Source organism: Molossus molossus, unplaced genomic scaffold (genome assembly GCF_014108415.1).
Source record: "Molossus molossus isolate mMolMol1 unplaced genomic scaffold, mMolMol1.p scaffold_m16_p_10, whole genome shotgun sequence".
Taxonomy (NCBI): domain Eukaryota; kingdom Metazoa; phylum Chordata; class Mammalia; order Chiroptera; family Molossidae; genus Molossus; species Molossus molossus.
In genome coordinates, this window is record NW_023425345.1 from 89158678 (window position 1) to 89186515 (window position 27838).

The 27838-nt window shown below is 45.5% G+C and overlaps 1 protein-coding gene across 3 annotated transcripts; it reads left to right on the forward strand.

Moving 5' to 3' along the window:
* Window positions 1-20855: 20855 nt before the first annotated feature.
* Window positions 20856-25804, forward strand: SOCS2 (suppressor of cytokine signaling 2). 3 transcript variants are annotated; one of them, XM_036253088.1, is made up of 4 exons: window positions 20877-20919; window positions 21421-21555; window positions 22357-22711; window positions 24343-25804. In XM_036253088.1, exons 3-4 carry the CDS (start codon window positions 22573-22575, stop codon window positions 24798-24800), a joined length of 597 nt encoding a protein of 198 aa, XP_036108981.1. In that variant the 5' UTR covers window positions 20877-20919; window positions 21421-21555; window positions 22357-22572; the 3' UTR covers window positions 24801-25804. The 3 variants fall into 3 exon arrangements, with proteins under 3 accessions (XP_036108980.1, XP_036108981.1, XP_036108982.1); XM_036253087.1 differs by lacking the exon at window positions 21421-21555 and having other exon boundaries at window positions 20856-20919; XM_036253089.1 differs by lacking the exons at window positions 20877-20919; window positions 21421-21555 and adding an exon at window positions 21948-22032.
* Window positions 25805-27838: the final 2034 nt, after the last annotated feature.

The following is a 27838-nucleotide window of genomic DNA, read 5'->3' on the forward strand; positions in this document are numbered from 1 at the left end:
TATATAATAAATGAAAAGAAAGGGAAGTGGAAGAATTACATATCAGAAGCATACTGTAAGGAAAGACTCCTCAAAGGAGAGCCCACCTGCTCCTCTTGTTTCTCTACCCTGCAATTATGTGGGGTTGTTCTTGTCATTGCTTTGGATCCCGTGTTTTTACACTTTGTAACATAGTAAGAACATTAGGTTAAGGAACCTTGCCATTTTCCTATTCAGAGCCGTCCTCTCAGCAATACCAAGAATTCCCACTTTCGTAGATAATGACAAGAAATAGGACAGCCCGTCGTAAACAAGCAAATCATTTCATGGCAATAGCTGATTTAATCAAAACATGCTGGTTCTCCCTCCTCTGACCCACAAAAGGAATGGACCAATCCATTTGGGAAAAAATATTTGTTTTATCTTTTCCACGTTTATTTACTCTTAGGGACTGTTTAACTTGATCGAGCAGAGAAATGGGAAAGAACAGAGATCCTCAGGCACTGACCAGCTTACTTTATCTCTGGCTCCAGATGGAAGGGGCCTGTTGAGCAGCTTCTTGAAATCCTTTGCCCTCGTTTCAGGGGGGAGAATTAAACTGTCCATGTGCCAAGTTTGAGGAAGGAGTGCAGAATGGGAGCTAGAAAAAAATAAGTCATTTAACAATCTCCCCGGACATGTAAAGAATTTCAAAATATGAAATACTCATTCCACAACATTTACTGACCATTTTCTGCATGCAAGGCGTTGTGTAGGTGTTATAGGAAGGCAAAGATGAATTAGGTATGGATTAAACCTCAAGGAACTCTCAGTCAAAGGAGTCACATAAAAGACACACAAGCACCTGTAGGGGGTAGACAGCTGCAGGTGTGTTTTATTTTATTTTATTATTTTATTTTTTTATCCTCACAGGAGGACATTTTTCCATTTTTTGTTCAGATAGAGTGGGAGGGAGAGAGAGGAACAGAGAGAGAGAAAGAGAAACATCGACATGAAAGGGACACATCGAGTGGCTGCCACCCGCACGACTGACCAGGGCCGGGGACAAACTGCAACCGAGGTACGCGCCCTTAGCGGGAACCGAACCCCGGTCTCTCTGGACCGCAGGCCAACGCTCTAACCGCTGAGCCAAACTGGCCAGGGCTGCAGGTGTGTTTTGGATTGGATTCTCCAGAAGCAGAGCCAGCAGAGGGCTTGTGTGCAGTCTGAGGGTATGAGTGAGACAGGGCAGGGAGAAGCTAGCAAAGGGTGGGTGCAGCCTGACCCCACAGGAGCTTTGAAGGATGACAGGTACCTGTGCTATAATTAAAACACACACATATATATATATATTCTGGCTGGTTTGGCTCAGTGCTTAGAGTGGAAGAGTCTTGGGTTCAATTTCCAGTCAAGGGCACATACCTGGGATGCAGGTTTGATCCCTGGCCCTGGTCAGGGTTGGGTGGGAGGGAGCCAACTGATGTGTTTCTCTCACATCAATGTTTCTCTCTCTGTCTCCCTCCCTCCCATTCTATCTAAAAATCAATGCAAAAATAGCCTCGGGTGAGGAGTAAAAAACAAAATAGAACATATATCTGGTCTTCGTCCCTGAATCCTGGCACAGATGTCCCAAATACCTTAGAAGTTATCTTTTGTATACTAATGAGATGAATCCTGTGGGGCCCTGGATAGCTTCAGGATGGAGGCTGATGACCAGAAAAAGCAAATACTTGAAAAGAGGATTAGAAATTTCAGTCCCACACCTCAGCCTCTGGAGAGGGCAGAGGTGCTGGAGACAGGTTAATCACCAATGGTCAATGACTTAATCAGTCATGCTTATGTAATGAAGCCTCCATAAAACCCCTAAATGACAGAATTCAGGGATCTTTTGAGTGGGTAAACACATCCAGATGCCAAGATGGTGTCACACCCAACTCTACAGGGACAGAAATTCCCACACTTGGGATCCTTCCAACCCTATGTATCTCTTCATTTGTATCCTTTGTGGTGAACTATAATAGTACGCGGAGCATTTTCTGGAGTTCTGAGTTGTTCTAGTGAGTTATCAAACCTGGGGAGGGGGGCTTTGTGGGAACCCCTGAACTTGTAGTTGGTCATGTGGGGTCCCCACCTGAGGCTAGCATCTGAAATGGGAGCAGCATTGTGAGACAGAGCCCTTTAACTGTGGGATCTGACGCTAACTGCAGGTAATGTTAGAACTGAATTGTCGAACACTCAGTTGGTGTTGGAGAATTGATCAGGAAAAACCACACATTTGGTGTCAGAAGTGGTGTCAGGAGACACTATACAGAACTACAAAGTTGCTCCAACCCTGTATCAGTTGGCCATTCATTGGCTGTGGCTGACTCTGGGGATACAGTAACCTTTCCGGGCAGGGCAAGCTTCCATGGGTCAAAGGCAACTCTCCAGAGAAGGGTGAGGCCATAGGCCTGCAGCAGCCAGCACTGTGCAGGCAGGGAATGGCCACACTGCTGGCAGGGGGCCTCTGAGCTGGACACAAGCATTGTTACAAGGTAGCATCAGAGTTTGTGGAAATGGCCATGAATTGTGAACTGGTCTGTTGAATTCAGCAGGAGGCTGAGAGGTCATTCAAATGCTAGTTCCTCCAAAAGAAGTGAAAGATTCCTTGGACCCAGGAAGCTCCTGCCTAAAGAATGCAAAGAGACATAAGGCGATGTACTAGCCAGGGTTTTCCCAGAGAAACAGTACCAATAGGAGTCTCATGATCCGCTGTCTGCGAGCTGGAGAACGAGGAAAGCCACTGGAGTAATTCAGTCCCAGTCCAAAGGCCTGAGGAGGGGGGAGTGGGGGGCACAATGATACAAGTGTCCGTCTGAGTCTGAAGGTCCAAGAGCCAAGCGTGCTGATGTCTGAGGGCAGAAGGTGGATGTCCCCGCTCACTCAGAGAACACACTCATGTTTCCTCTGCTTTTGTGCTCTATTCAGGCCCTCAATGGGTTAGACTCTGCCCGTCCACAAAGCGATCTTCTTCACTCAGTCTATCTACCTATATGAATCTCTTCCAAACACACCTTTAGAGGCACACCAGGGCATAATGTTTTACCAGCTATCTGGTCATCGCTCAGCCCAGTCAAGGTGACACATACAATCAGCCATCGCAGTGATGCAACAGAAATGAAGTTCAGGTCAGAATCGGAGTGAGGGGGTCTTTAAACATAACACCTGGGAGGATCTGGGGAGGCGCCTCTGGAGGGCACCTAAAATTAGAAATGAAGCCCAAAGTGCAGTGTAAAAGGAGGACCTGGTTGCGGGGAAAGTCTGTGTGTGCTGTCCCGCTGCTTTTCAGAAATCTGAGCGGAAAACAGAACCATTTATGGGGTGCTTACTCGTCAGGCGCTGCGGCTCGTTGACACAAGCTTGACAGTATCCAGCGCACCTTTCCATAACACTCGTATTTACCTCCCACGACATTCTTGCAAGGGAGAATTATCCCTATTTTAGAAACGGCTGAACAGATTCAGAGAGTGAAGTGACGCACTTACGGTCACTTTGCAAAGGAGTGGGATGTGAAGACGATGTGTCTGACCCCAAGCTGCTGCCGTCCTCGCCTCCAGCCGTGCGCTTCCTTCGAGCTCGCTCCGGGCCTCCCGGTGCGTCCGCGGCCCGGCTCCCGCGGGCCCGACTCACCTGCAGGGCTTCTCGGGCCACGGCTGGGCGGCCTGGCGAGTTTTCACTCGCCAGAGACAGGCCGGGTATATAATTCGCAGGGTCTGCTGCGAAAGGAGTATGCAGGGCCTTGTCATGGGGAGGGGAGTCAATCTGTCCTTTCCGCGGGCACTATGGCCCCTGTCACCTCGAGGAGATGTAACCCCCACGCCAGGACACGCGCACTAACTGGATCGGGGAGGCGAGAGCCCCCGAAGAGTGGCCCGCTGTCGTGCTGCCAGCCTCGGGTGGGCACAGCTGCCGCCTTGCCCTGCTGAGTACCCAGCGCTGCATCGGACCCCTGTCTCCTGCATCTGCGTGCAGGTCAGCGGCAGGGGACCGTGGCAAACGCAAGCCTCCCCTCGTCAAGGCAGCCTGGCTGCCTCTCGGGTGCAGGGCCGCAGGCCCTGGAGCAGGGAGGTGGCGAAGCACGCGTCCCAGGAGGCAGGACTGTGTGGGAGCTGAGGCTCCAGGACCCCCCCATCCCCTCCCTCCCACCCAACTTGCTCCCATCGGACTTCACTCAGCAAACATTCGTTCAAAGATAAAATCAGGCTTCAGCTGTGGACTCTGTGTGAAAACACTGGTTGCCCATGAATTTGCCTCTGGGGAGAGAATATTTGCATTTCTAGTCAGTTCTAGGTGATTCTGAGAACCACTAATCTCTCCTCTGAAAAAAGTCAAAGCGTTGCTCTCCCGTGTGGCTTCCCTTCCTTCCCGGTAAGCGGCGGTGTTTCCTGCCTTCAAGGATCCGGTGGGAGAACAAATGAGAGATGCCTTAGCACAGAGCTAAGAACATCGGCGCACTGAATAAATGTCCGCCACGGTACTAATAGTGACAATGATTGTTATCCTTACCTCCATTTTTGTGCTATTGTGTCTGATGCCTTTATCTTTCATTTCCTGACTATTTCCTCTCTGCTGTCACCTTAGTTTGGAGAAGGAACCAGAGAAGTATAGGGTCGGGCATGGCGTGGGGAGGAATACCTCAGATCAAAGTCCGCTATTACCAAAAATCAAATCAAGAGAGTTGTAAGGACAAGCACCGTTTGCCTTAACAAATGCACGACTTGGATCCTCTGAGCCTGGCACTGGAGGGAGAATCTGAGTGTGAAGAAGGGGTGAGTAGACCACTGTACCCCATATTCCCTTGGGGACTGAGCTTCTCCTCTCCTAAGGACATATAAATATCTCTGAGGAGTAGACAGCTTTAGGTGTTTCTCAGAAAAGGACAGATACAGCCCTGGGGATAGAGATCCAATTCTCACTGTCATCCTGTCCCTTCAGGAGCCAGTGGGGAGGTACCACTTTCCCTTCAGCACCTAGACCAACCAGGTTATGATGGCCAGAAGCACAAAACTGCAGCCTGGCCAGCCACAGAGGGCTGGCTGCTTCCCACAAGGCTTTGTCAAGTCTACCTGGCCTCGCTTACCCGCCAGGGCTCACCGGCAAAGCTTATACTGTTCTCAAACTAGTGCAGGGAGAGTAAGGCTCGACAGAGGAGAAGATCTAGCTCCTCTGCAGTGGGTCTCAGTCTAGGAATTTCCCTGGGAGCTTAAAAGCACCGGTTCCTGAGGTTCACCCCCAGGGATCTTGATTTAATTAATTTGAGGATACACTCTAGGCATTGAAGTTTTTTTTTTTTTAAAAAAATCCTTTCTCTATTGATTTGAGAGAGAGAGAGAGAAACATCGACAAGAAAGAACATTGATTACCTGCCTCTTGCATGCCCCCCACTGGGGATGTGGCCCACAACCTGGGCATGTGCCCTGACCGGGAATCGAACCGGCAACCTCTTGGTGCATAGGTCAACGCTCAACCACTGAGCCACACTGCCAGGGCTAGGTATTAATGTTTAAAAAACTCTACAGGTATTGCCACTGTGCAGCTGAGGTTGAGAAGCTCGAGCTCCTCCCGGCTCACTCAGTTCTGGGTGGCTCCTTGAGGACTCTTCCAGTGCAGAATCAACAACCCCATCGGGGCACCTCCACTGTTCACGGTGGTGTGTCTTTGCCTTAGTAGCCATCCAGGAAAATTGTCAGGGTACAGCATGCACACAAGAGACAGCCACTATAAGGCAGGGTGAGAATGGGGTGTGGAATCATTTCAGAAGGAAGCAGGAGGGTCACTGGGTCACAAGTCCAAAGGGTGTGCTTGATAAAGAAATCAGGAAGAGGGAGCCTAGGGCCTCAGAGCGGCTGTGCTGGATGGTGTTTCCTCCGTGTGCCCCACTCAGCCCGGCGTGGGCACCCAGTGTTTGGGAGAGCTTTGCCTGGTTTGCCCTCTTTTCTCTGCCAGACATAAGCTGCCAGCTCGAGTACAGCCTCCTCCCCTCAAATCGATTCTGCAAACATTGACGGAACATCATTTCTCCGATGGCATATGAACTGAGAACTGGAGAACACACAATAAATAGCAGTTGTTGTTGTTTATAAGTACTCTTCTTAGAAGTTGACCTTGAAAGCTACTTGCCTCTTGATATTTTAGTTTCATAACCTGTAAAAAGTGATAACAGTAGGGTCTACCTTGAAGGGTTGCTATAAAGTCTGAGTTAATACATCAAAACACAGAGAAGGATGCCTGGTACATATTAAGTACCTAATCAACATTAGCCAATATTACTATTATTATTACATAATATAATATATAATGTAATAGTATATTATATATTATATAATGTTATGATATGATAATAATAATATAGCTACTACAGTAAATAAGACAGATATGGTCTTTGATCTTATGGAACTTAACAGGCTAATGTGAAAACAAGCAATTATAACAGAGTGGTGTTAATATACCCAGTGGTTGAGTTGCTGTGGGAACATTCAGGAGGGCCCCCATACCAGGCTTAGAAGGTTATTTGAGATATTCTCAGGGAAACAATAGCTTAGTTGAAACATGAAAAATGATTAAGACATTTTCATATATCAGAGGGGTTATGGGGAGGGAGGATGTTCTAGTTGGAGAAACTAGCAATGCGCAGCCAGGAAGTGAGAGAAACTAGCAATGTGCAGTCAGGCATAGTGGAGAAGAGGGGGACAGAGGAGTGATGTCATACAGGCCTGGTAAACCATCATAAGCAGTTTGGATTTGATGAAAAATAGAGAAGACACAGGTCCTGCCCTTGGTAGCTCCTAGTTAAGTGAGAGAGATAAACATACAATAAATACTTTTTTAAAAAATTGAATGTATTGGGAAGACATTGGTTAATAAAATTATATAGGTTTCAGGTATCCTATTCTATAATACATCATTTGCATGTTGTATTGTGTGTTCACCACCCTAAGTCAAGTCTCTTTTATCATTTTTATTAATGATTTAATATAATGGAAGAATAGAGAGGAGGGGCCCCAACACTGCCCATGGCAGAAAAGGAAGAGCTTATGGAAAAGGCCACTGGGGATCAGGGCCACAACCTGGGCATGTGCCCTGATTGGGAATTGAACCGGTGACCTCTTGGTTCATGGGTCAATGCTCAACTACTGAGCCACACCAGCCGGGCCCATTTTTCATTCTTACCAGCAATCTGGGAGTTTCAATTGCTCCTCATGCTTGCCAGTGTTTGGTAATGTCGGTCTTTTTAGTTTTAGACATTTTAGTGGGTGTACAGCAGTATTTTGTCATGCTTTAACTTATATTTCTCTTCATTCAAATTAGCATCTTTTAATGAACTAATTTGCCATATATATATATATATATATACACACACACACACACACACACACACACACACTTTGGTGAAAGTGTCTGTTTAATAATTTGACCCTTTTTTAGTTGGATTTTTAAATAATCTTAATGAACTGTAAAAGTTCTTTCTAAGTATTCTGAATACAAGTCCCTTATTGGATATAGAATTTTAAAATAATTTTCCAAGTCTGTGGCTCCTCCACCAACTTTATTAACCTTGTCTTTTATAATATCAGGTTTATTGAGATTTATTAACATAACAAGCCTTTTGAAGAGCAGAAATGTTTAATTTTGATGAAGCCCAATGTATCAACATTTTCTTTTATGGTTTGTGATGTTTGTGTCCTAAGAAAGAAACCTTTGCCTAACAAGATTTTCTCCAATGTTTTCTCAGAGGTTTTATAGTTTTATCTCTTGCATTTAGGTCTATGATCCATTTTAAGTTAATTTTTGTGTATTGTTTGAAGTAAAGGCCAAGGTTCACTCTTTTGGTATGGATGTCCAATTGTACATGCACCATTTGTTGAAAAACTGTCCTGTATTCATTAAATTACTTGGGCACTTTTGTTGAAAATCAGCTGACTATATTTTGGTGGAGCTATTTTTGGATTCCCTAGTCTGTTTCTTTATATGTCTATCTTTAGACTAGTACTGGACTCTCTTTATTACCGTAGCTTTAGAATAAATGTTAAAATCAGATAGAGTGAATTTTGTAACTTTGTTAAATCATTTCTAGGTTCTTTGCATTTCCAAATCATTTTAGAATCAGTTTGTCAGTTTCTACAACAAAACCAAAAAGGCTTTAGAGGTTTACTTAAGATTGTGTGGAATCTATAGATCAATCTGGGGAGAACTGACATCTTAACAATATTGACTCTTCCCATCCATAGCATGTTTTGTCTCTTTATTTGTTTAGTTCTTCCTAATGTCTCTCAGCATTAAAAGTTTTTTAATATACAGTTTTTTGCTGTATATTATGATTAAATTTGGATTGAAATATTTCATATTTTTAATATATTATAAATGGTGTTTTTAACATTTTAAATTTCTAATAGTTTGTTGCTAGTAAATAGAAAAACAACTTATTTTTTATATTGACTTGTGTCCTAAAATCTAGCTAAATTCACATATTTTTTGTAGTGACTATTTGTATTTTTGATTTCTTAGAATTTTCTATATAAATTATGTCATTTGTAATTATAGACATTTTTACCTCTTCTTTTGCAATCTATATAATTTTACTCATTTTCTTATCTTATCGCACTGGCTAAGACCTCAAATACAATGGTGAAAAGAAATTGTAAAAGTGGACACTTTTGCATTGTTCCCAAACTTAGGGGGAAAGTATTCAATCTTTACCAGTAAAAATGATGTTAGCTATTGGTTTTTTTTATTATAAGGCTTGTCAAATTGAGAAATTTTCCTTCTGTTTCTAGTTTGCTGAATTTTTTTTTTATTTTTTATAATGGATGGATGTTGAACTTTATAAATGAGTTTTTAAATTTTTAAAAATTTTATTTTAGAGAGAGAGGAAGGAAGAAGAGGAGAGAGAAATATCAATTGGCTGCCTTCTGCACACCCCCTACTGGGGATCAAGCCTGAAACCCGGGCATGAGCCCTGACCAGGAATCCAACTGGTGACCTCCTGGTGCATGGGATGATGCCCAACCAACTAAGCCACACTTGCCCAGCAATAGGTGTTATTTCTTAATTGTGTTTGGTAAAACTAATCAGTGAAGTCTTCTCAATCTGGAGTCTATTTAGTAGAAAAAGGTCTATACAAGTTGTCCATTTCTTCTTGTGTGAGTTTTGATAGTTGGTGGTTTATTTTTTTTGTGGTAGTCTTTGTGTGAGATGCTGGCATGTTATGACTGTCTTCTGATTTCCCAGTTGCTATCAGGAATATCTTATTTATTTATTCATATCATTTTAATGTATTGTGCCATCTTTTAATGTCCATTTAATGGTTCCAATCCACAGATTACAATACAGTTAATCTGGTTGATAATGAACATGTGGCAGGAGAAACTTGGTGGTTGTGGCAGAGCGGAAGGCATTGTAGACCTCAGGCTTAAAAATATTATGTTGAGAAAGACAGGATTTGCCTGATGACTTTGTCGACAAATTTCTCTTTTAAGTATGGGTTTTTTAAATGGCTCAGTGGTTGAGCATCAGCCCATGCACCAAGAGGTTGCCGGTTTGATTCCCGGTCAGGTCACATGCCCAGGTTGTGGGCCAAATCCCCAGTGAGGGGCATGCAGGAGGCAGCCAATCAATGTTCTCTCTCATCGATATTTCTCTCTCTCTCTTTCTCTCCCTTCCTCTGTCTCTAAAATCAATAAAGAAAAATAAATAAATAAATAAAAAATTGAGAATAATAGAGGGGAACTTGCAACAAAAATCTCCTTTCGAGCAAGCATTGGAAAAGCCAAAGGGAAAATGGCAGGACTTATCAGCATGATGTTCACAGAATTATTCGTAAGTAGATTTTTCTGTTTGTAATTCGTAAGAAACACGACTTTACTTTAGTGTTTGTTTTAGAATTATTGGCACATACTGAAATGTAATGATTTCTTGACAGGGACTATTTTAAAACAAAACAGAAAGAACCCAACTTTCTCCTCAATTCTTTATCCCCAGCCTATGTTTAAATATTGTAAATAACCTTTGAAAATGTTACAGCCACATTTGGTGGAATAGCACTGTCAATAATTAGAATAACCTGTTTTAAAAGCAACTTGCCTTTTAACCTACTTTTCCACTTAAATTGTTTCCTTTGTTCACATTAAATCCTATACTGTTTTCCTAAAGACAACATGTTTGCAAGTGCACAGTAACCTACTTATTCTACGTTGGCTTAAGTTGCTTACATGTAAAGTAGGTATTTTTTCTACCATCCTCAAAGGGTTGTAATAAGAATAAAATCAGGTATATGCTATAACATATTGGTGAAGAGAGATTAAACCCATCATTTTCTGCTTTCTTTGATGGAAGGACATGGCCATTATAATGTTACTGTGCTAGGACAGCAGAGAAGGCCTGCATGTGTGCTCAGCTGCCTCTCCACATGGACTGTATGTGGATGCTGCCCTGTGGCTTGAGGAGGTGGCTCCTGTTCATACCGCTTAGAGCTTGCGTTCCGTAGCTCTGCCGCATGCCTTTGGTTAAAGTTAGTCTCATCCATGATTGCCAAGCTCTACATTGGTTCACTGGGTGCTGTTGCTTCTCAGAATTCCATGATTAAACCAGGAGTGGTGTTTATTTACTTATAGGTATTTCTTCTGCCTGCTCTGCTTACCACATCATCATACCAGGCCTTGAACTTTGTGAACCTCTCTGGAAAAATCAAACATACCTAGAAGCGGCCCAGGCTTAGGTCTAATAACACCATCAATTGCTCTTTGTGAGGTCATGGAACAGAGCTTGGAAGGTGATTTGAACGAGAAGGAAACATAACAGCTCATTGAATCCAAGTTTTTCATGAGGAAAACAAGAATCCAGAGAAGCTAAGGGGCTTGATCAAGTTCTCCTCTTCCATGAAGCCTTTCTGGGTTTTCCAAGATGGTTGTAGTGGTGCTTTCCAATGGTTTGCAAAACCACTGTGTGCATTCCTCCATGAATATTTACCCTTTGTTAGAATGCTTTGCAGATGGAGTCTCGTTCACTAGACTGAGATCTCCTTAGGAGTGGGCTGACTTATATCTGTCCACAAAGCCTGGCATATTTTAAATACTCATGAATGTGTGTTGAGCGGCCAAGTCTCTTACATGCTATCTACTAGGTACTATAGTTGCGAGGCCAGGTTCAAGCAGATTAAGCAGAAACTCCTCTAAGAGAGCCAAGCCCCTCTTGGTAGCAGACACACCAGAGTCTGAAGGCTAAGCCATAGATTATGCTGAGAAGCACAACCAGGCAAGGGAAGAGGAGAGTTAAGGGGATCCAGGCCAGAAAGAAGGTAGTCAAAGTATTTCAGGTTCCTCACTTGTAGATACATTCATTGACTCGGTAATTTTTATTTTATTTTATTTTAAAAAATTTTTTATTTATTTTTCTGTTACAGATATTTTACCTTTTTTACCCCATTGGCACCCCCTCCCCACCCCACCCCTGCCCCGTCCCCAGCTCAGTTGTCCATGTCCATTGGTCATGCATACATGCATATAAGTTCTGTGTTTTATCTCTTCCCACCCCACCCCCACCCCCTCTTCTGAGGGATGTCAGTCTGTGCCCTACTTCCATGTTTCTGGGTATACTATATTCCTCAGACTGTTATGTTCATTATATTCCGTATATAAGTGAGATCATGTGGTATTTGTCTTTTTCTGCTTGGCTTATTTCACTTAGGATAATACTTTCCAGGTCCCTCCATGTCATCTCAAAGGATAAGAGATCTTTCTTTCTTACCGCTGCATAGTACTCCATTGTGTATATGTACCACTGCTTTTTTATCTATTCATCTACTGATGGACACTTGGGCTGTTTCCAGATCTTAGCTATTGTAAATAGTGCTGCTATGAACATGGGGGTACATATATTCTTTCTGATGGGTGTTTCAGGCTTCTTAGGGTATATTCCTAGAAACGGGATAACTGGGTCAAATGGAAGTTCAATTTTTAATTTTTTGAGGTAACACCATATTGTTTTCCATAGTGGCTGCACCATTCTGCATTCCCACCAGCAGTGTATTAGAGTCCCCTTTTCTCTACACCCTCGCCAACACTTGTTGTTTGATGATTTGTTGATGGCGGCCATTCTGACAGGTATGAGGTGATACCTCATTGTTGTTTTAATTTGCATCTCTCTGATGATTAGTGATGTTGAGCATTTCTTCATATGTCTCTTGGCCATTTGTATGTCCTGTTTGGAGAGGTGTCTATTCAGCTCCTCTGCCCATTTTTTAATTGGGTTCTTTATCTTCCTTTTGTTGAGTTGTATGAGCACTATATATATATTGGAAATTAACCCCTTATCTGATACATCATTGGCAATGATGTTCTCCCATACAGTGGGTTGCCTTTCCATTTTGATGATTGTTTCTTTTGCTGTGCAGAAGCTTTTAGTTTGATGCAGTCCCATGTGTTCATTTTTTCCTTTGTTTCTGTTGCCTTAGGTGATGTATCAGTGAAAATTCTGCTGCGCATGATGTCCGAAATTTTGTTGCCTACATTTTCTTCTAGGATTTTTATGGATTCACGGGTCACATTTAAGTCTTTTATCCATTTTGAGTTTATTTTTGTGTATGGTGTAAGTTGATGGTCTAGTTTCATTTTTTTTGCATGTAGCTGTCCAATTTTCCCAACACCATTTATTAAAGAGGCTGTCTTTACTCCACTGTATGCTCTTGCCACCTTTGTCAAATATTAATTGAGCGTATTGCCTTGGGTCCATTTCTGGGTTTTCAGTTCTGTTCCACTGGTCTATATGCCTGTTCTTGTTTTGATTACAGTGGCTTTGTAGTATAACCTGATATCTGGTATTGTGATCCCATCTACTTTGTTCTTCTTTTTCAAGATTGCTGTGGCTATTCGGGGTCTTTTTGGTTCCATATGAACTTTTGAAGTATTTGTTCTAGTTCTATGAAATATGTCGTTGGTATTTTGATGGGGATTGCATTGAATCTATAGATTGCTTTCGGTAGTATGGACATTTTAATGATGTTAATTCTTCCAATCCATGAACAGGGTATGTGCTTCCACTTTTTTATATCTTCCTCTATTTCTTTTTTCAATGACCTGTAGTTTTCTGCAAATAGGTCCTTTACTTCTTTGGTTAAGTTTATTTCTAGGTAACTTAATTTTTTTGGTGTGATGGTAAATGGGATTGTTTTTTCAGTTTCTCTTTCTGTGAGTTCATCATTGGTGTACAAGAATGCCATCGATTTCTTGACATTAATTTTGTATCCTGCTACTTTACCAAATTCATTTATTAAGTCTAGTAGATTTTTGATGGAGTCTTTATGGTTTTCTATGTATAATATCATGTCATCTGCAAATAATGACAGTTTCACTTCCTCCTTTCCAATTTGGATCCCTTTTATTTTTTCTTCATGTCTGATTGCTGTGGCTAAGACTTCCAGTACAATGTTAAATAAGAGTGGCGAAAGTGGACATCCCTGTCTTGTTCCTGTTCTTAATGGAAATGTTTTTAGTTTCTGCCCATTGAGTATGATGTTGGCTGTAGGTCTTTCATATATGGCCTTTATTATGTCGTGACTCGGTAATTTTATAGTGGGTGTCTACTATGGGCCAGAAGTTGCTTTAGGTACTGAGGATACAGTGGTAAATAAAACAGACAAAATCTTTGCTTGTATTCCAATAGGAGGTACACAAACAAATGACAAATGAAAAATCATTATAATGTCAAGTAGTGCTAAGTGCTGGAATGAAAAATAAAGCAAGGGAAAGAAACAGTCGCTGATACAAAAGGGAGGGCCTCTCTGAGCAAAGACCTGAATGGAGTGAGGGAATGATGTCATCAGAGTGTTGGCAAAGAGCAGTTCATAGAGAACAACAAGTACAAAGGCCCTGAGACAGGCTTGATATGTTTGAGAACCAAGGAGGCCAGAGGATGACAGCGTTATGAGGGAGGAAAAAAAAGATAAAGAAAATTATTCTGCATTAGTGAAATCCAGCACCAGTCTTATGACTGATGGTCCTCTGTCTAGATCAGCGGTTCTCATCCCTTTGGGGTTGAACGACCCTTTCACAGAAGTCGCCTAAGACCATTGGAAAACACATATTTCTGATGGTCTTAGGAACCGAGACACCGCTCCTATATCTATCTCCAGGCAGGTCCACCCACATACAACATGAGGAACTGTATTAAAGGGTCGCAGCATTAGGAAGGTTGAGAACCGCTGGTCTAGAAAGATCAGTTCAAAAAAGAGAGTCCTGCAGAATGCTGCAGGCAGACCTTCACCTCTCAGTACTTTAATGCAGACCATCCACCCTTAGGAGCTCACCTGAGGTCAACAGGCCCTTGAGGATTCAGAATCAGGCTTCAGGTTATCAGTTAAGCCCTGAGTCTGTGCCTCCAGGACATTTTTCTGCAAAGAAACCCCAGATGGAACCTACACGAAAGTGCCTGCAGGGTCAGAGTATAGAAAAATGAAATGGGTCAGCTGGGAAAACCCAGCCACACTTTGCCTATTAAACACAGGGAAATATGCTTCACTTTCACAGAGAAGTAAGTTCTTTCCATTTATCTTGAAATATTCAGTTTTGGGGATCTATCTTTTATTTCCTTGCTTCTGGTAGAGACTTTGGTCCGGAGAAATACTTCTCCACCATACGAAAAACAACAATGCAAGGATGACAAGAAAGGGCAAATACAGCCCAGTGTTAGGGTGACCACCAAGGATGGTGAGGACTGTGGTGAATGTGCCTTCCAAAGGCGGCAGCCACTCTGCTTCAGCTGGTCACTGCCTTGAGGGAATGGGACCCAGTGTTGACAGATCTTAGGGCTGGTTAAGAGAAAGCAGAAATCTGGATCTCCTTGGCAGTGAAATCTCCAGATTTTTAACTTGGTTCACATTTTTTTAAAGAATCCTGGCATACCAACCGTAACACTCCTAGATTCTACGAGAATTTCTGAGAGATATGTGACTTAACATTAACAACCACTGTCCTACAACATGATTTCCCTCAACTTTTGTGGGAGAAAAGACCGAGGGCATGACCGTTTCCCATGTTCCTGGATCCCGTAAGTTTAAGGGAAAGCCATCTGCCTGACTTCTCCCTTCTCTATCCCTGCCCTAGAGCATAGAAGCTAATGGTTGGCTCCCTTTCTTCCTCCTTTGTCCACTGGTGAGTGTCCTCCTCTATGGAGATGGGGCAAGAAGGACACTGTAAAAGGGAATTGGTAAAATGAGAAGCCCCAGAGGAAAAGTAAGAGATCCTTATTAAAGTAGAAGGTATCTCTCTTCTTTGTCTTCTCAGTTCTCCATTCCACTCCTTCCCACGAGTCCCTCCACTACACCCCATGGAAGTGTCTTTGATTGAAAGTTATAGACAAATCAAGCCAGGTAGGAGGAAAATCTCATTGTCTCCCATATCTGAGAAGCCTAGGGCAGCACAGCTTCAGGTTTGTTGGATTCAAGTGCTCAGGAATGCCTCCCCCCCAACACACACTCTGAACTTCTGCTTTTTTCTCTTGCCTTCATTCTTTGATGGGCCCTCTCCAAGTGGTAGAAGAGTTGGCTTGTATGGTCATTGCTACTCATCAACTCATAAGGGAAGGGATTATTTCTCTTATAGTGCTTACATAACACCCTTAAAAAGTTTACTTGGGTTGTGATACTGGACAGACCCCTGTGTCCAGGGGCAAAGGGTATTCCTAGTGCCTAACCTGGATCACATCCTCCCCAGGAGACTGGGTCCTAAAATCACTGGGAATCCTTGAATGGTGTGTGTGTGTGTGCGTGTGTGGTGGTGGTGCAATGGGAAACTCTAAAAGGAAGTGATGGTGGTCACTTATAAGCATAACTTCTGCTCATAAGTGCTTCAGATACAACAGCCAAGGATCACTCTATAGCTCCCCCACCCTCAAAACAAAAACTAAAGATCTCTGCAACTTGGCAGAAGCTCAGTGTGGAGTACTTGTCAATTCCAGTAATAAAACATCTGCATTGAAAAACCAAGAATGTCCAGTTTGGGTTTGGCACATAGAGGGGATTTTCAAGCCTTGGCAAGTAGTTCGTCTAGGCAGCTGAAGAGGCTCTCCAGCTTTGTGAAAATCACTCTCCCTTCCCTCCTCATGCAAAGTGACAGTTCGCCACTGCAGCCGTGTCCCGGCTGCCCCACTGAATAGAACAGATATGATTCTGAACATCTAGAAACAAATGGAATCACTTATTTTTTTTTAATCCTCACCCGAGGATATTTTTACATTTGTCTTCAGATAGAGTGGGAGGGAGAGAAGGAGGGAGAGAAGGAAACATCGATGTGAGAGAGACATCGATTGATTGCCACCCGAACGACCCCAACTGGGGCCAGGGACAAACCACGACCAAGGTACGTGCCCTTGGCTGGAATCGAACCCAGGACTCTTTGGTCTGAGGGCCGACACTCTAACCACTGAGCCAAACCAGCCAGGGCTGGAATCACTTTTTAACCCTACAAATTTGAATCCGAAGTTGAGCTCCAGGGAACGAACTGTAAGAGTCTCAGGCAGTCTCAGGAGGGCAACGGTCGAGCTTCACACAGACAAATACATAATAATCTTACCTACGGGGAGAAAATCCAGACTCACTGAGGGTAAAAGGGTGATAGTAGAAAAAGCAGTTAATCTTTATTATTTGCTGACAGCCAAAGCATTTTTCATAGATTATCTCATTTAATTCTCACAACAGCTATATGAGGTAATTTCCATTATTATCTCTGTAAGAGGCTAAATTATTTGCCAAAGATCAATATGTGGCAAGCAGTGGCAGTGTAAGGATTCATGCCTAGGCAGTTTAATTTTAAAGCTATGCTGCTAGCCCTGGGTTAGAGCGTTGGCCTGCGATCCAGGGTTCGGTTCCCACTAAGGGCACGTACCTCGGTTGCAGTAAAATGTCCTCGGGTGAGGACTAAATAAATAAATAAATATATAAATAAAGCTATGCTGCTAAAACATTCATTCATCCATCCATTTACTCATCCAACAATTATGGATTGCCTACTGCATGCTGGGAACTATTCAAAGTGCTAAGATACAACTGTGAAAAATGCAAAGACAAATACATGTCCTCATGAAGCTTACATTCTAGTGGAGGAAAAAGACAGGCAGACCAATAAATAAAATATAAACTAGGCTAGATAGTGATCAATGCTAAGGAAAAAAAACTACACTAGGGAAGAGGGATAAGTACTTGTGGGAGGGTGGCTTCTGAATAAGGTGATCAGGCAAGGTCCCACTAAGAAGGGGACAGTAAAGATCAGAGGAAGCAAACCATGCATTTCTCTCTCTCTTTTTTTCTTTAATTCCTCACCCCAGGATACTTTTCTATTTATCATCAGATAGAGTGGGAGGAAGGGAGAGAGAGACAGACAGAGAGAAATATCAATGTGATAGAACCACATTGACTGGTTGCCTCCCACACTGCCCAACCAGGGCCTGAGACAAACCATAACCGAGGTATCGTGCCCTTGGCTGGAATTGAAACCACGACTCATTGGTCCATGGTCCAACGCTCTAACCGCTGAGCCAAACCGGCCAGGGCACCATGCAAATATCTTAAAGGAAGAATATAATATTTAGGGAAAGAGCATAGAAAAAGGCCTGAGGAAGAAGAAAGAGTAGCATTTCTAGAAATAGCAAGGAGTCCAATGTAACTTGCACAGAGTGATTAGGAACAGAGCAGGAAGAGATGAGATCAGAGGCAAATGGGACCGGATCTTAGAGGTGACCCTTAGGATTTGCGGGTGGTTCTTAGGATTCTGTCTTTTACTCTGGTGTGATGTAGCCATTTGGGTTGGAGCAGAGGAGGGGCATGAAATGACTTAGTCTAAAGAGGACCGCTCTCACTGCTCTGTCAGGAGTCTGTCAGGGGTACAGGGACAGCAGGAAGGAGGCTGCAGCACTAAGCGAGACAAATGGGGTGGCTTGGACTGGTGTGTGGTGATGTGGTAGGTGCTTCTATTCTGGGTTTATTGTGAAGTCAAAGGATTGGCTGACAGGTGAAATGTGTGTGTGTGTGTGTGTGTGTGTGTGTGTGTGTGGGTGAGAAACAGCAATCAAGGGTGACTCTAAGGTTTTGGCCTGAGCAACTGATGACTGGAATTGACATTTTCAGAGACGGGGAAGATTGAAGGAGGAATGGTTTGTATTTTTGTTTTAAAGGGGTGTTGTTTTAAGGGGTTATCAGGACTCACCTCGGGACATATTAACCTGGAGATGCCTTTTGACGTTCAAAAGCCATGCTAAGTGGCCGGTCTGGAGTTTAGGAGAGAAGTCCATCAGGACTGGAGTTACAAGCTCTACAAACTAAACTCTATTCCCTTAGAGTAATTGAAGACACTGGCCTACGTGCAATTTTGGGAAAATGCTGACTTATAAAACATACTAGAACAGTACTAAGAGAAGTCAAATTTAAAAACACCCATATCTGCCACTCTACTAAAAGCTGCTTTCATTTCTCCACATTCCCTTGTCTTTGCCCACATGCAAAAATAATTTTAATAGCTTCAAATAAATACAATTTCATATTTTACTTTTTTCACTTAACATGATCCCTTGAACATTTTTCCTAAGAGGCTCTCATCTGTGTTTCTTGTGGATTAAAAAGGCCAACCAAGTGCTGGGTATTGCTGAGAGACATTTAGAAAATCCTACAGCTGGTATTGTGTTTATTGTAAACTTTGTGGACAATGACTCTCTGTGGGGGTGACTCTGAACTGGGACCTGAATGATGAGAGCTGGCCATGCACCCAATCTGGAGAAGGGCACTCCAGGGAGATAGAACAGCATGTGCTAAAGAGGCAAAAGCATGTGTTAGGAGGCAACAGGAATGCACATTAAGAAGAGTTGCTGGCAGATTCATTTTAACTGACAATTAAATAGAAATTTATTTTATCTTAAAAAATTTTTTTTTAATTATCTTTTAATTAAACTACAGAAGAGTGAGTACACCTTGCCTCTGGGATTCTCTACCAAGGAAGGAGCCATATGGAATAATTTAGAACATAGTGAACCCTAGTAGATAACAATGATTCTTAAAGGTTTTTGGTCTCAGACTGCACACAACCTCTGCATGAAATCGGATTTGTTCATTCATCCCAGTCCCTTACCGGAAACTTGAGTCCAGTCCCTTAATTTTATAGAAAAGGCTGAGGGTCTAAAAACGGTCAACGACCCGTACCAGTCTGCAGCCACTTTATAGAGGGTTTAAACTAGGGTTCAATTAGCTCTGCCTTCCACATCAACGACTCTATAAAAATTAAAACATGATTCAATGCACCCGACTCCATCTTTGAGAAAGCTCTTTGTTAGCTGGGAAATGCCCCACCCCTCCGGGCTCACCTGCCTATCCTTTGCATAGTAATCAAAAGCAGTCAAAGCGGAAACAACTGTCCCTGGCTCCCAGCGGGGAAGGCGGGGAGCTGGTTTACGCTTCCTCCCAGAGACAGCAGAGGGGGCACCAGGCAAGGTTTGTGAGCCGCGCCTCCCCACGCCTCCTCCCCCTTCCTCGCCCAACTTCCCCATAGCTACCGCTTCAACCAAAAGTGGTCATTGACCTTTCAAGCTTTGGAGCAGTTTTGCAATAGAATATTTCAAAGAAAAATGGTTATCGAAATTTTGGATCCGGTTTTCCCGTGAATGTTAATGGTTTTTAAAAGTAGGTCACATTTCGGGGCGGGCGTGCAGGCAAGGAGATGCGTTCCAACTGAGGCCAGGGAGCCTCCAACCGGGTGGGAAGAGGTGAAGGGTCCCCGAGCAGGGAAGAAGTGACGAGGTCTTTCCGAATTCCCGGTCCCTGGGCGCCAGCCTTGCAGGAAATCGCAGAGACGCGCGCCTTCCCGACTGCAGGCACCGAGCCCCAAGCCCAGCACCATCCAGGCGCGCGGGAAAGAGAGCCCCCTCCGCAGGCGGCTCAGGTGAGCCGGGGCCGCCCGGCGGCCGGACGGAGGTGGAGCGGAGCGGAGGGGAGGAGCGGGCAAGGCGGGTGCTGGAGAGCGCGAGTAGCAACGCCAGGAGGAGGGAACTAAGCAGGCGCCGCTCTCCCGCCGCTGGATGCCTTCTAGGACCGGGGCCGAAGGCACCGCCTCCAGCCCGCTCCCTCCGGCGGTCAGGCGTGGACACCAGGCGAGGGGCTGGAAAGGGGCCTCCCCCACCTCTCAAGCGTCTTCTTCGAGAGGGAGGGCCTTTTCGAGGACCTGCGGTCTCTCCTGCCCGCCGCTCACAAAAAATGCAGCCTGGAGGGACGCGAGAAGGGGCAGAGGGGATAGAAAGAGAAACCCGCCGCGGGCCAAGGGACGAGGGTGTTATTCGCTCGATCTCGGCGCACCCCTGGCACGGCCGGAGGACAGGCTCTGGCCGAAACCCGGACGACGGTGGCCGGGGTGTTCTGCGCGTCTCCAAACAATCGGGAGTGTGTCTGTGTTGGGGAGGAAGGGGGGGTCAGAGGAGGGCAGGTTCCCAGGCAGCCGCGCCGCCCTGCCCTGCACCCGAGCGCTCAGAGCCCGCCTCCCCTGAAGCCTGCGCAGTAGCGCTCCGGCCTTTTTAAAGCAGTAGCTGGGCGCGGTCACGTGGTGCGAATTCCTGGAAAGTTCCTGGAAAGCGGCCTCCGCAGCAGTCGGGCGGGGCGCTCTCAGAGCTTGGACCGGGGAGGGAGGCGGGGAGCTTGGGAGGCGCGTCGGGCTGGGAAGTCGCGCGCACACATTGCTCCGGGGACAGACATTTAACTCTTGCCAAGTCTCGCCGCCGCCGCCGCCGCTGCGGCTCGCGGGCCTTGGGCTTCCCTTGAAGCATGAACCTCCTTGCCCGCCGCCATCGGCGCTGCGCGGGCCGCGGACAGTGCGCGCTGGGGCTCCGGGCTCACCGCCTCGGGATCCTCAGTGCCCGCAGTCGGGGCGCAGGAGGAGCTCGGGCCGGGGCTGGTGGCAGGTACTGGTCAGAGGAGCCCGAAGGCTCCGCCCCAGAAGGGTCGCTGGGGAGGGCACCCAGGCACCGCCGCGAGCGCCGGGCGGCCTTGGCTTCCACAGTTTAGAGCCGCCAGGGGAAGAGTCCGAGCCGCGGTTCTGCTCCGCTGCCGGGAGCTACTGCCGGCTTTCTCCGGTTCCTTCCCGGCGTCGGGAAGTCTCCAGAGTTTTTTTTCTCCTAAACTGCCATCCAAATTAATAATCTTCCTAATAACCTGATCTCCCGCTCCTCCCCACCCTCCTGCCTCCCGCCCTGGCTCCTTACTCCTCCCTCTGTCCTTCCCACCTCCTTGGTCGCTGCCGGAGGGAACCCAGCAGCTGCCCGGGGTGGGGGAGGGGGGTGCGAGCCCGGGAGGGGGTGTTGGAGCCCAGGGGTTCTAGGCGATGATCCTACGGCCTTTTGTTTGCCCTCTGCGCTGAGAACTCCGGCCGCTGCCGCTGAGCGCCGGTCTCGTTGCATCCCCAGGCATCTCAATCCCATATTAAAAGTCAACAGGGGAAACTCGGGCCAACACCCCTCCTTTCTGGGGCCCCTCCCGGCTTCCCCGCCCCAGGTCCGCTGGGGAGGCTGCTGAGTGCGGAGACCGCGGCCGAAGCCGAGGTAAGGGCTCAGCTCTGGTTGTCTTGTAGGTCCCGCAGCTCTTGCTGCCGCCTGCTCGGCCCGGCAGGGGCCGGGGCTCCGAACCCCCGCGAAGGCTGCGCGCTCGGGTCGATTCCTCGACAGCGCCCGCGGCGGCAACAGCAACAGCAGCAGCCGCTGGGCCCCGGGAGCGGCCGCCACGGCCCCTGGCGGCGCCCCCCACCGCTGCCCGAAGCGGGGGGGAGGGGAGCGAGGCCGCCTCCAGGCTGGCCATGCGGTTACTTGCTCACCTCAGTTCCCCAGGCTGGTGGCTGTGGCCCCACGAGCCCCGCGGCGCCTTAGGGCGGGGAACTGGGTTTGTGCCTGGCACTTTCTCCTGGGGCTCCCCAGGCAGTGCGAAGTGAGAGATAAGAGTGCAATTTTGAGAGTTCTGTTTTTGCCTTTAAACAGTTTTCCACTTGCCCTTGACTAGGGCATATTTTACCACTGTGTTTGCAGGTGACTCTTTGCTCTTCCATTCTGCTAGCCTGCGATTTCTGTGAGCTGCCCTGGGCGGGAAGACACCCGGTTCCCCACCCTCATCCTGTCTCTCCCGCTCCTCCCCCCCCTCCCCCGGCCAACTCTGGCGTCTCGGATCCCTGCTCTCTCTGTCCTCCTGTCTCTAGAGCTGGGCCTGGGCAGTGACTGGATGCTTGGGGTTAAATGGTGCAGGAGCATAGACGCGAAGAAGTCCCCGGGATTTTCCACGTCGCTGTATTCCTACCTACACCACAGCCAGGGGTCCAGTTCGGACTGATCCAACCCCACACTTTCTCTTTGCAGGCAAACTGTGGGTGACCGCGCCTGCGGGGGACTTTGCCATCTGTCCACCAGGACCTGGGGAGGAAGAACCAGCAGCTCCCCACCCCCTCCACCACCATTTTGGATACTCCGCAGGGACGCGTTTTGGGGTTCCCACTGACTTCCAGGAAGGACGCGTGCCCTTCTCTGACCCCAGCTCGGGCGGCCACCTGTGTTTGCTGCGGTGACCCTTTGCCCATGACCCTGCGGTGCCTTGAGCCCTCCGGGAATGGCGCGGAAGGGACGCGGAGCCAGTGGGGGACTGCGGGGTCCGCGGAGGAGCCGTCCCCGGAGGCGGCGCGTCTGGCGAAGGCCTTGCGGGAGCTCAGTCAAACAGGTAGGGAGCGGAAAGGCAGCCGCGCGCGTGCGAGAGGGGGCGCTTCCCCAAAGTCACGGCTGGGGGCTATGCTGGCAGGGAGCGCAGCTGGGAAGTGGGGATGAGCTAGGAAGCAAAGAATGAGATGGAATAAACGTCCCCTCGTTTTCCGTCCCCGCCTCAGGGCGGGGGACAGCGGAGAGGGTGCCCGCACGGCCTGGATCCTTGGGAATGCGAAAGGAAAGTGGTTCTTGAGATACCAGGAGGGCGCAAGAAGGGCTCCTTGGAAACTGCCCCTTAGCGCACTGGAACCTTTAACTGCTTCCAGCGCTGCTCAGGAGTTGGCACTCGGGTTCGAGCCCTAGCTGGAGAAAAGTGCCTTCCTTTCCGTGGGGTGCCGAGTGGCGAGTGGGCGCAGGGCTGCCCGCAGCTTCTGCTGCATCCGGCTCCCGAGCGCAGCAGCCGCTGCTGCCGGGGCTCTTGGCGGCCAAGTTCAGGGGCCAACAGACAGCCGCGCAGCAGAGCTGTGAGGAGCGTGGTCCGCGAAGCCCCGCCGAGCTCGGGCTTTCCAGTGCAGTCCTGCGCTTTGCGCCCCTCGCCGTAGTCTCTCGGCATCCGGAAGGAGAAAGGAGCGAAAAAAATTCTGGCAAACCATGCAGGCTTACAGTATCTCTGGATCCTAAAAGCATGCATTTGGGGCAAAGTTGAAGTTTTGGTAGCGCTAGGGCGAGGGGACTGTTCCTTCACTTGTGGTTGTGGTCTTTCCGTGCGGGCCATGAGCTTCCCCTCAGCTTGGAGGGACCAGCAGATTCGGGGATCTGAGCAACCCCCCACCCCCACCCCAGGTCCCAGGAGAGGCATATTGTTCTAACTTCTTCATTGCAGAATGTCTCTAAGTCATTTTTGCAAACGGGATGGGTCCAGGAGATGGTGCAGGCAAATCAAATTAGAATGCTAGGGAGACCCACGGACGGTTGGGATTGGATTTGAATTAGGGCAAAGTCCAAAAGATTGTAAACTTGAAGTACTATTATCAGTTGGGGTTTCCCTCGTTTCTCAATGACTGATAAGGTAGTTGTAATTGAAGCAGCAAATGGAAGCTATTGTACCTAGAACTGCGTTTTTAAAACAAGTAAATGGCAGTGCTTTCTAGGGCTTTGAACAGAGATGCAGCCATAGACCGATTTGGGGGAGAGTAGGGGGACACCAACCATCCAGAAAGTTGCTTTTGGAGTTGGGTTTTCCACATGTTAAGGGCATGGCTTTTATTTTTAACTTCTGATTTATTTCTAATTACTTTAAATCTTCGATTTCACTTGAGTGGTGCTGGAAGCATCATGCTTTGTCAGCCAGTGTGTCATACATAATGCACATGGCTTGTTTCATTGGGAGAAAATCTTGATACTTTAAAGAACAGCTACAGAAAATTACTTAAGAAAAACTGGCTCACACTTTGTGTTCATAAAGAACATGGACCTACATTTTCATTAAATTTCTACTAAAAGTATTTATGGTAGCCCCTGGTAAACTTGCACTCACACACTTCTTTTTAAAACTAGAAAAAAATGTTGTCAGGTACTTGGCCCACTTAAAACATCCTTTATAATAACGATTTTACCCTCTTTTCTTTTTCCTTTTGAACAAAACCCCAGGTTGGTACTGGGGAAGTATGACTGTTAATGAAGCCAAAGAGAAATTAAAAGAGGCACCAGAAGGAACTTTCTTGATTAGAGATAGTTCTCATTCAGACTACCTACTAACAATATCTGTTAAAACATCAGCTGGACCAACTAATCTGCGAATCGAATATCAAGATGGGAAATTCAGATTGGACTCTATCATATGTGTCAAGTCCAAGCTTAAACAATTTGACAGTGTGGTTCATCTGATCGACTACTATGTTCAGATGTGCAAGGATAAGCGGACGGGCCCAGAAGCCCCCCGGAATGGCACTGTTCACCTTTATCTGACCAAACCGCTCTACACATCAGCACCACCTCTGCAGCATCTCTGCAGACTCACCATTAACAAATGCACCGGTACCATCTGGGGACTGCCTTTGCCAACAAGACTAAAAGATTACTTGGAAGAATATAAATTCCAGGTATAAGTGTTTCTCTTTTTCTAAACATGCCTCATATAGAGTATCTCCGAATGCAGCTATGTAAAAGAGAACCCAAACTTGAGTGACTGCTCTGGATAACTACATGGAATTCTAAGAACAGCTGAAACAATCTAACTTACATGTGTGACGAGGTAGCTAGGTCAAGTTCCCTCAGATAGTTTTACCTGAGTAATGCTTCCCTTCCTGAGGCTAAGACCAGTTGATCCTTTTCAGTCAAAAATTAAATGTCCCAAGTAAAGGCTGAAGTAACATTTTTATCAGAATGCCTTGCCTTTCTGAGGTTCCTTTCTTTTTGGTTGAAGGTCCAACCACCAGTAGTAGAGGAGCTCGGTGGAGAAGTACTGAGGAAGGAGAAGGAAACTGAGACAGGCTTAACTTCCATTCTATATGCCTGGTGATCTGAGTCTGTTTTGGACATGTTATATTTTGCATTCTGATGTAACTAGGGGTTTTATTGATCAGATATGCTTGTGAGTATTTATCCTTCATTTTATGCAATTAACGGAGTCAACCAAAAAAAGTAACCATGAAATCCTGTATTTGTCTTTTTACTACATGTATGAACTCTCCCATGTGAATGAGTACTGTAGTAATCCTTTTTAAGGGAGCCTTACTTCAGAAATATTTCAAACTGGTGCAAATGGAAAAGACTTTGTTTTTTCCTTTAAGGCTAAAGACAAGAATGCCATGCTATACAGGTGCAACTCAATCCCGGTTAATAAAACCATGTAGATAGAGACATTTTACCCTTTGAAGTAGCTGTGTCCCAACCTATTGCCATGGATTTTTTAGGAAATGGCTTTAGAAATTTCCAAGTTGTCCTTGAATTGTCTAACTATGGACATCAGCAGTTGTCTCCCTTCTACCATGTAGAAAACTTTGACTTAATTTTCTTCCAGATATAAGGGGATACCTGCCTGTTTTTCAAAGTGTTTATTTACTGCTGTTACTATTTGATTAGAATGTACTAAATAAAAGAAACCTGACTTTTACAAGTTGCGCTTATATTACTTTGAATTGTAGAAAACATATACTTTCGTGGTAGTAGGGGTTGCCATAAAAACTTATATCAAGTGGAATAAGCCAAATATTCAGCAAGAGGCAGAGCATTAATCGCCCTTCTCTGAAGCTATGGGTCCTACTTGCCCTTTGCATTTTGGAAAGCTTGGTTTACAAACTATAAGACTTGCCAAGGGGCCCTTTTACGAGTTGAACAGGCATAACACAAATGCCCTTTGTATTTCCAAAAACATGGTTTAGAAAATACAAAAATTGTGACATATACTAGTCTTTCAGCGGTTGAGTAGACATAATACAAAAATTAAAAAGTTTTATAACCATTTTTTTTTTTTGCCACATGACTGTTAAAAATGTACCATCTTTTGGTGTCCAGATGTTACTCGTTTGCCAACTTGAAAAATTTTTTCCTGCATAGCTACATATAATGGTGTGACACTGGGAAGGTGAGCCCAGTGAATCATGTGTGTCCCAAGTGAATTATGCTAAGACGGAAGCATATCATTGATGCTTATAAATTATAGCAAAATCTGCTTAAATATTTTCACGAAGCTCTTGAAAAATGGTTTAGTGCCTGCGTATTCAAACAGCAGAGCCAAACACAAAAGATTGCTTGGTGTGCCTTCGAAAGAATTAATTTGTAGCCTAAAAGTTGAAGTTACTTTTAGGGTCTGGTCTATGACCAGGAGTTAACCTTTTCATTAAGAGGTTCAGGTTCTGTGCATTATTTACCCTTTTTCTCCACTGAAAACAGTTGTCTAGTGTGGGACTTTTCTGGCAAAACTTCCACATAGCCAGTGCCATGGGTCTTTGTGGGATTTCTTTGTCTTTCACACTTCTCATTGTTTCAGACCCTGCAGTTTTTTCTCAGTTATTGAGAATTGGATGCAGTAGTGGGGTAATAAGTACCCGCGGAACTGTGGAAAGTTCTGCGTTATTGCCAGCAAGTGACTAATTATGAGAAAACCAGAAGATAGACAAGACATCTCGAATGCCCTGTGGAACTATTGCCTTACATTTCAGTCTTCCCTGTTTCAAGTACGTTGATAAATATTAGAGATGGTCTCCTCTCTCTCTCTCTCTTTTGTTTTTGTTTTTTACAATTACTAACATTATTTACTTACTGAGTTTATTGTGTGCCAAGTTCTTACTCAGCCCTTACCTGCATTATCTCATTTAATCCTCACACAGACCTAATGAGCAAAGTACAGTGATCACAGGAGCTACGCATTCTGATTTGTGAGTGAGGAGGCATTCCAGGAATATCCTAGCCCTTTTTACTTCTGGAATTACAAAGAGCAAATTGCTACTATTTCTACGTTGATGCAGACGAACATGTTAGAGCAGGCTATAAAAGGAGCCCTCAGCATTTTTATTGCTGCCTCAACCGGAAAAGTATAGGTACCTTGATTAGTGTTGTGCTCTGCGGGATTTCAGCCAGCTGGGCCCAGTGGTTTTCTCTGGTGCAGCGGTGGGTTGGGAGGGAGTTCACTGTTTTACTTGGTGGCTGGTACATGATTCCAGTTACCAATTATTGGTAGCTCCATTTTATAGACAATTGAACAAAAAGTTTAAGATGTATACTTGCCTAAATTATCCTCAACAGTGTGAAGAAAAATATCTAGGGATCTCTTTCTGTGCAGGACAGTTTTGCACATTAATAAGGGGATGTATTATTGCTAGTGTTGAAGAATATAGTATTCAGGACTGACCTATATCCCCACAAACTTAAAGTGCTTTGATCTGAGTTTCCAATTGGGAGCCGAGTTGAGGCAGAGGGGCTTTTCATTCTGTCAAAGTGGGCACTGGAGACTGCTTTTTAGGGAGTTGGGTATTTTTTGTTTTGTTTTCAGGGCTTTGGACCGTGGAGAAAAGGCAGTTCAGCTTATGAACTGAGAGTTCTTTTCTGGCTGTCAGTAAAAGAGTCGACTTCATAGTAATTATGTAATCCAAATAGGTAAGAGAATGGTGCAGTTGTTTGGGAGTGTTTATTTTCTTGGGAAGGA

What these genes read in the sequence shown, in the direction of transcription:
- SOCS2 (XM_036253087.1), top strand. Translation starts at nt 22,573, where the DNA reads ATGACCCTGCGGTGCCTTGAGCCCTCCGGGAATGGCGCGGAAGGGACG. An exon ending in GCGGGAGCTCAGTCAAACAG is followed by an intron (nt 22,712 to 24,342) that starts GTAGGGAGCGGA and finishes ACAAAACCCCAG; the next exon opens with GTTGGTACTGGGGAAGTATG.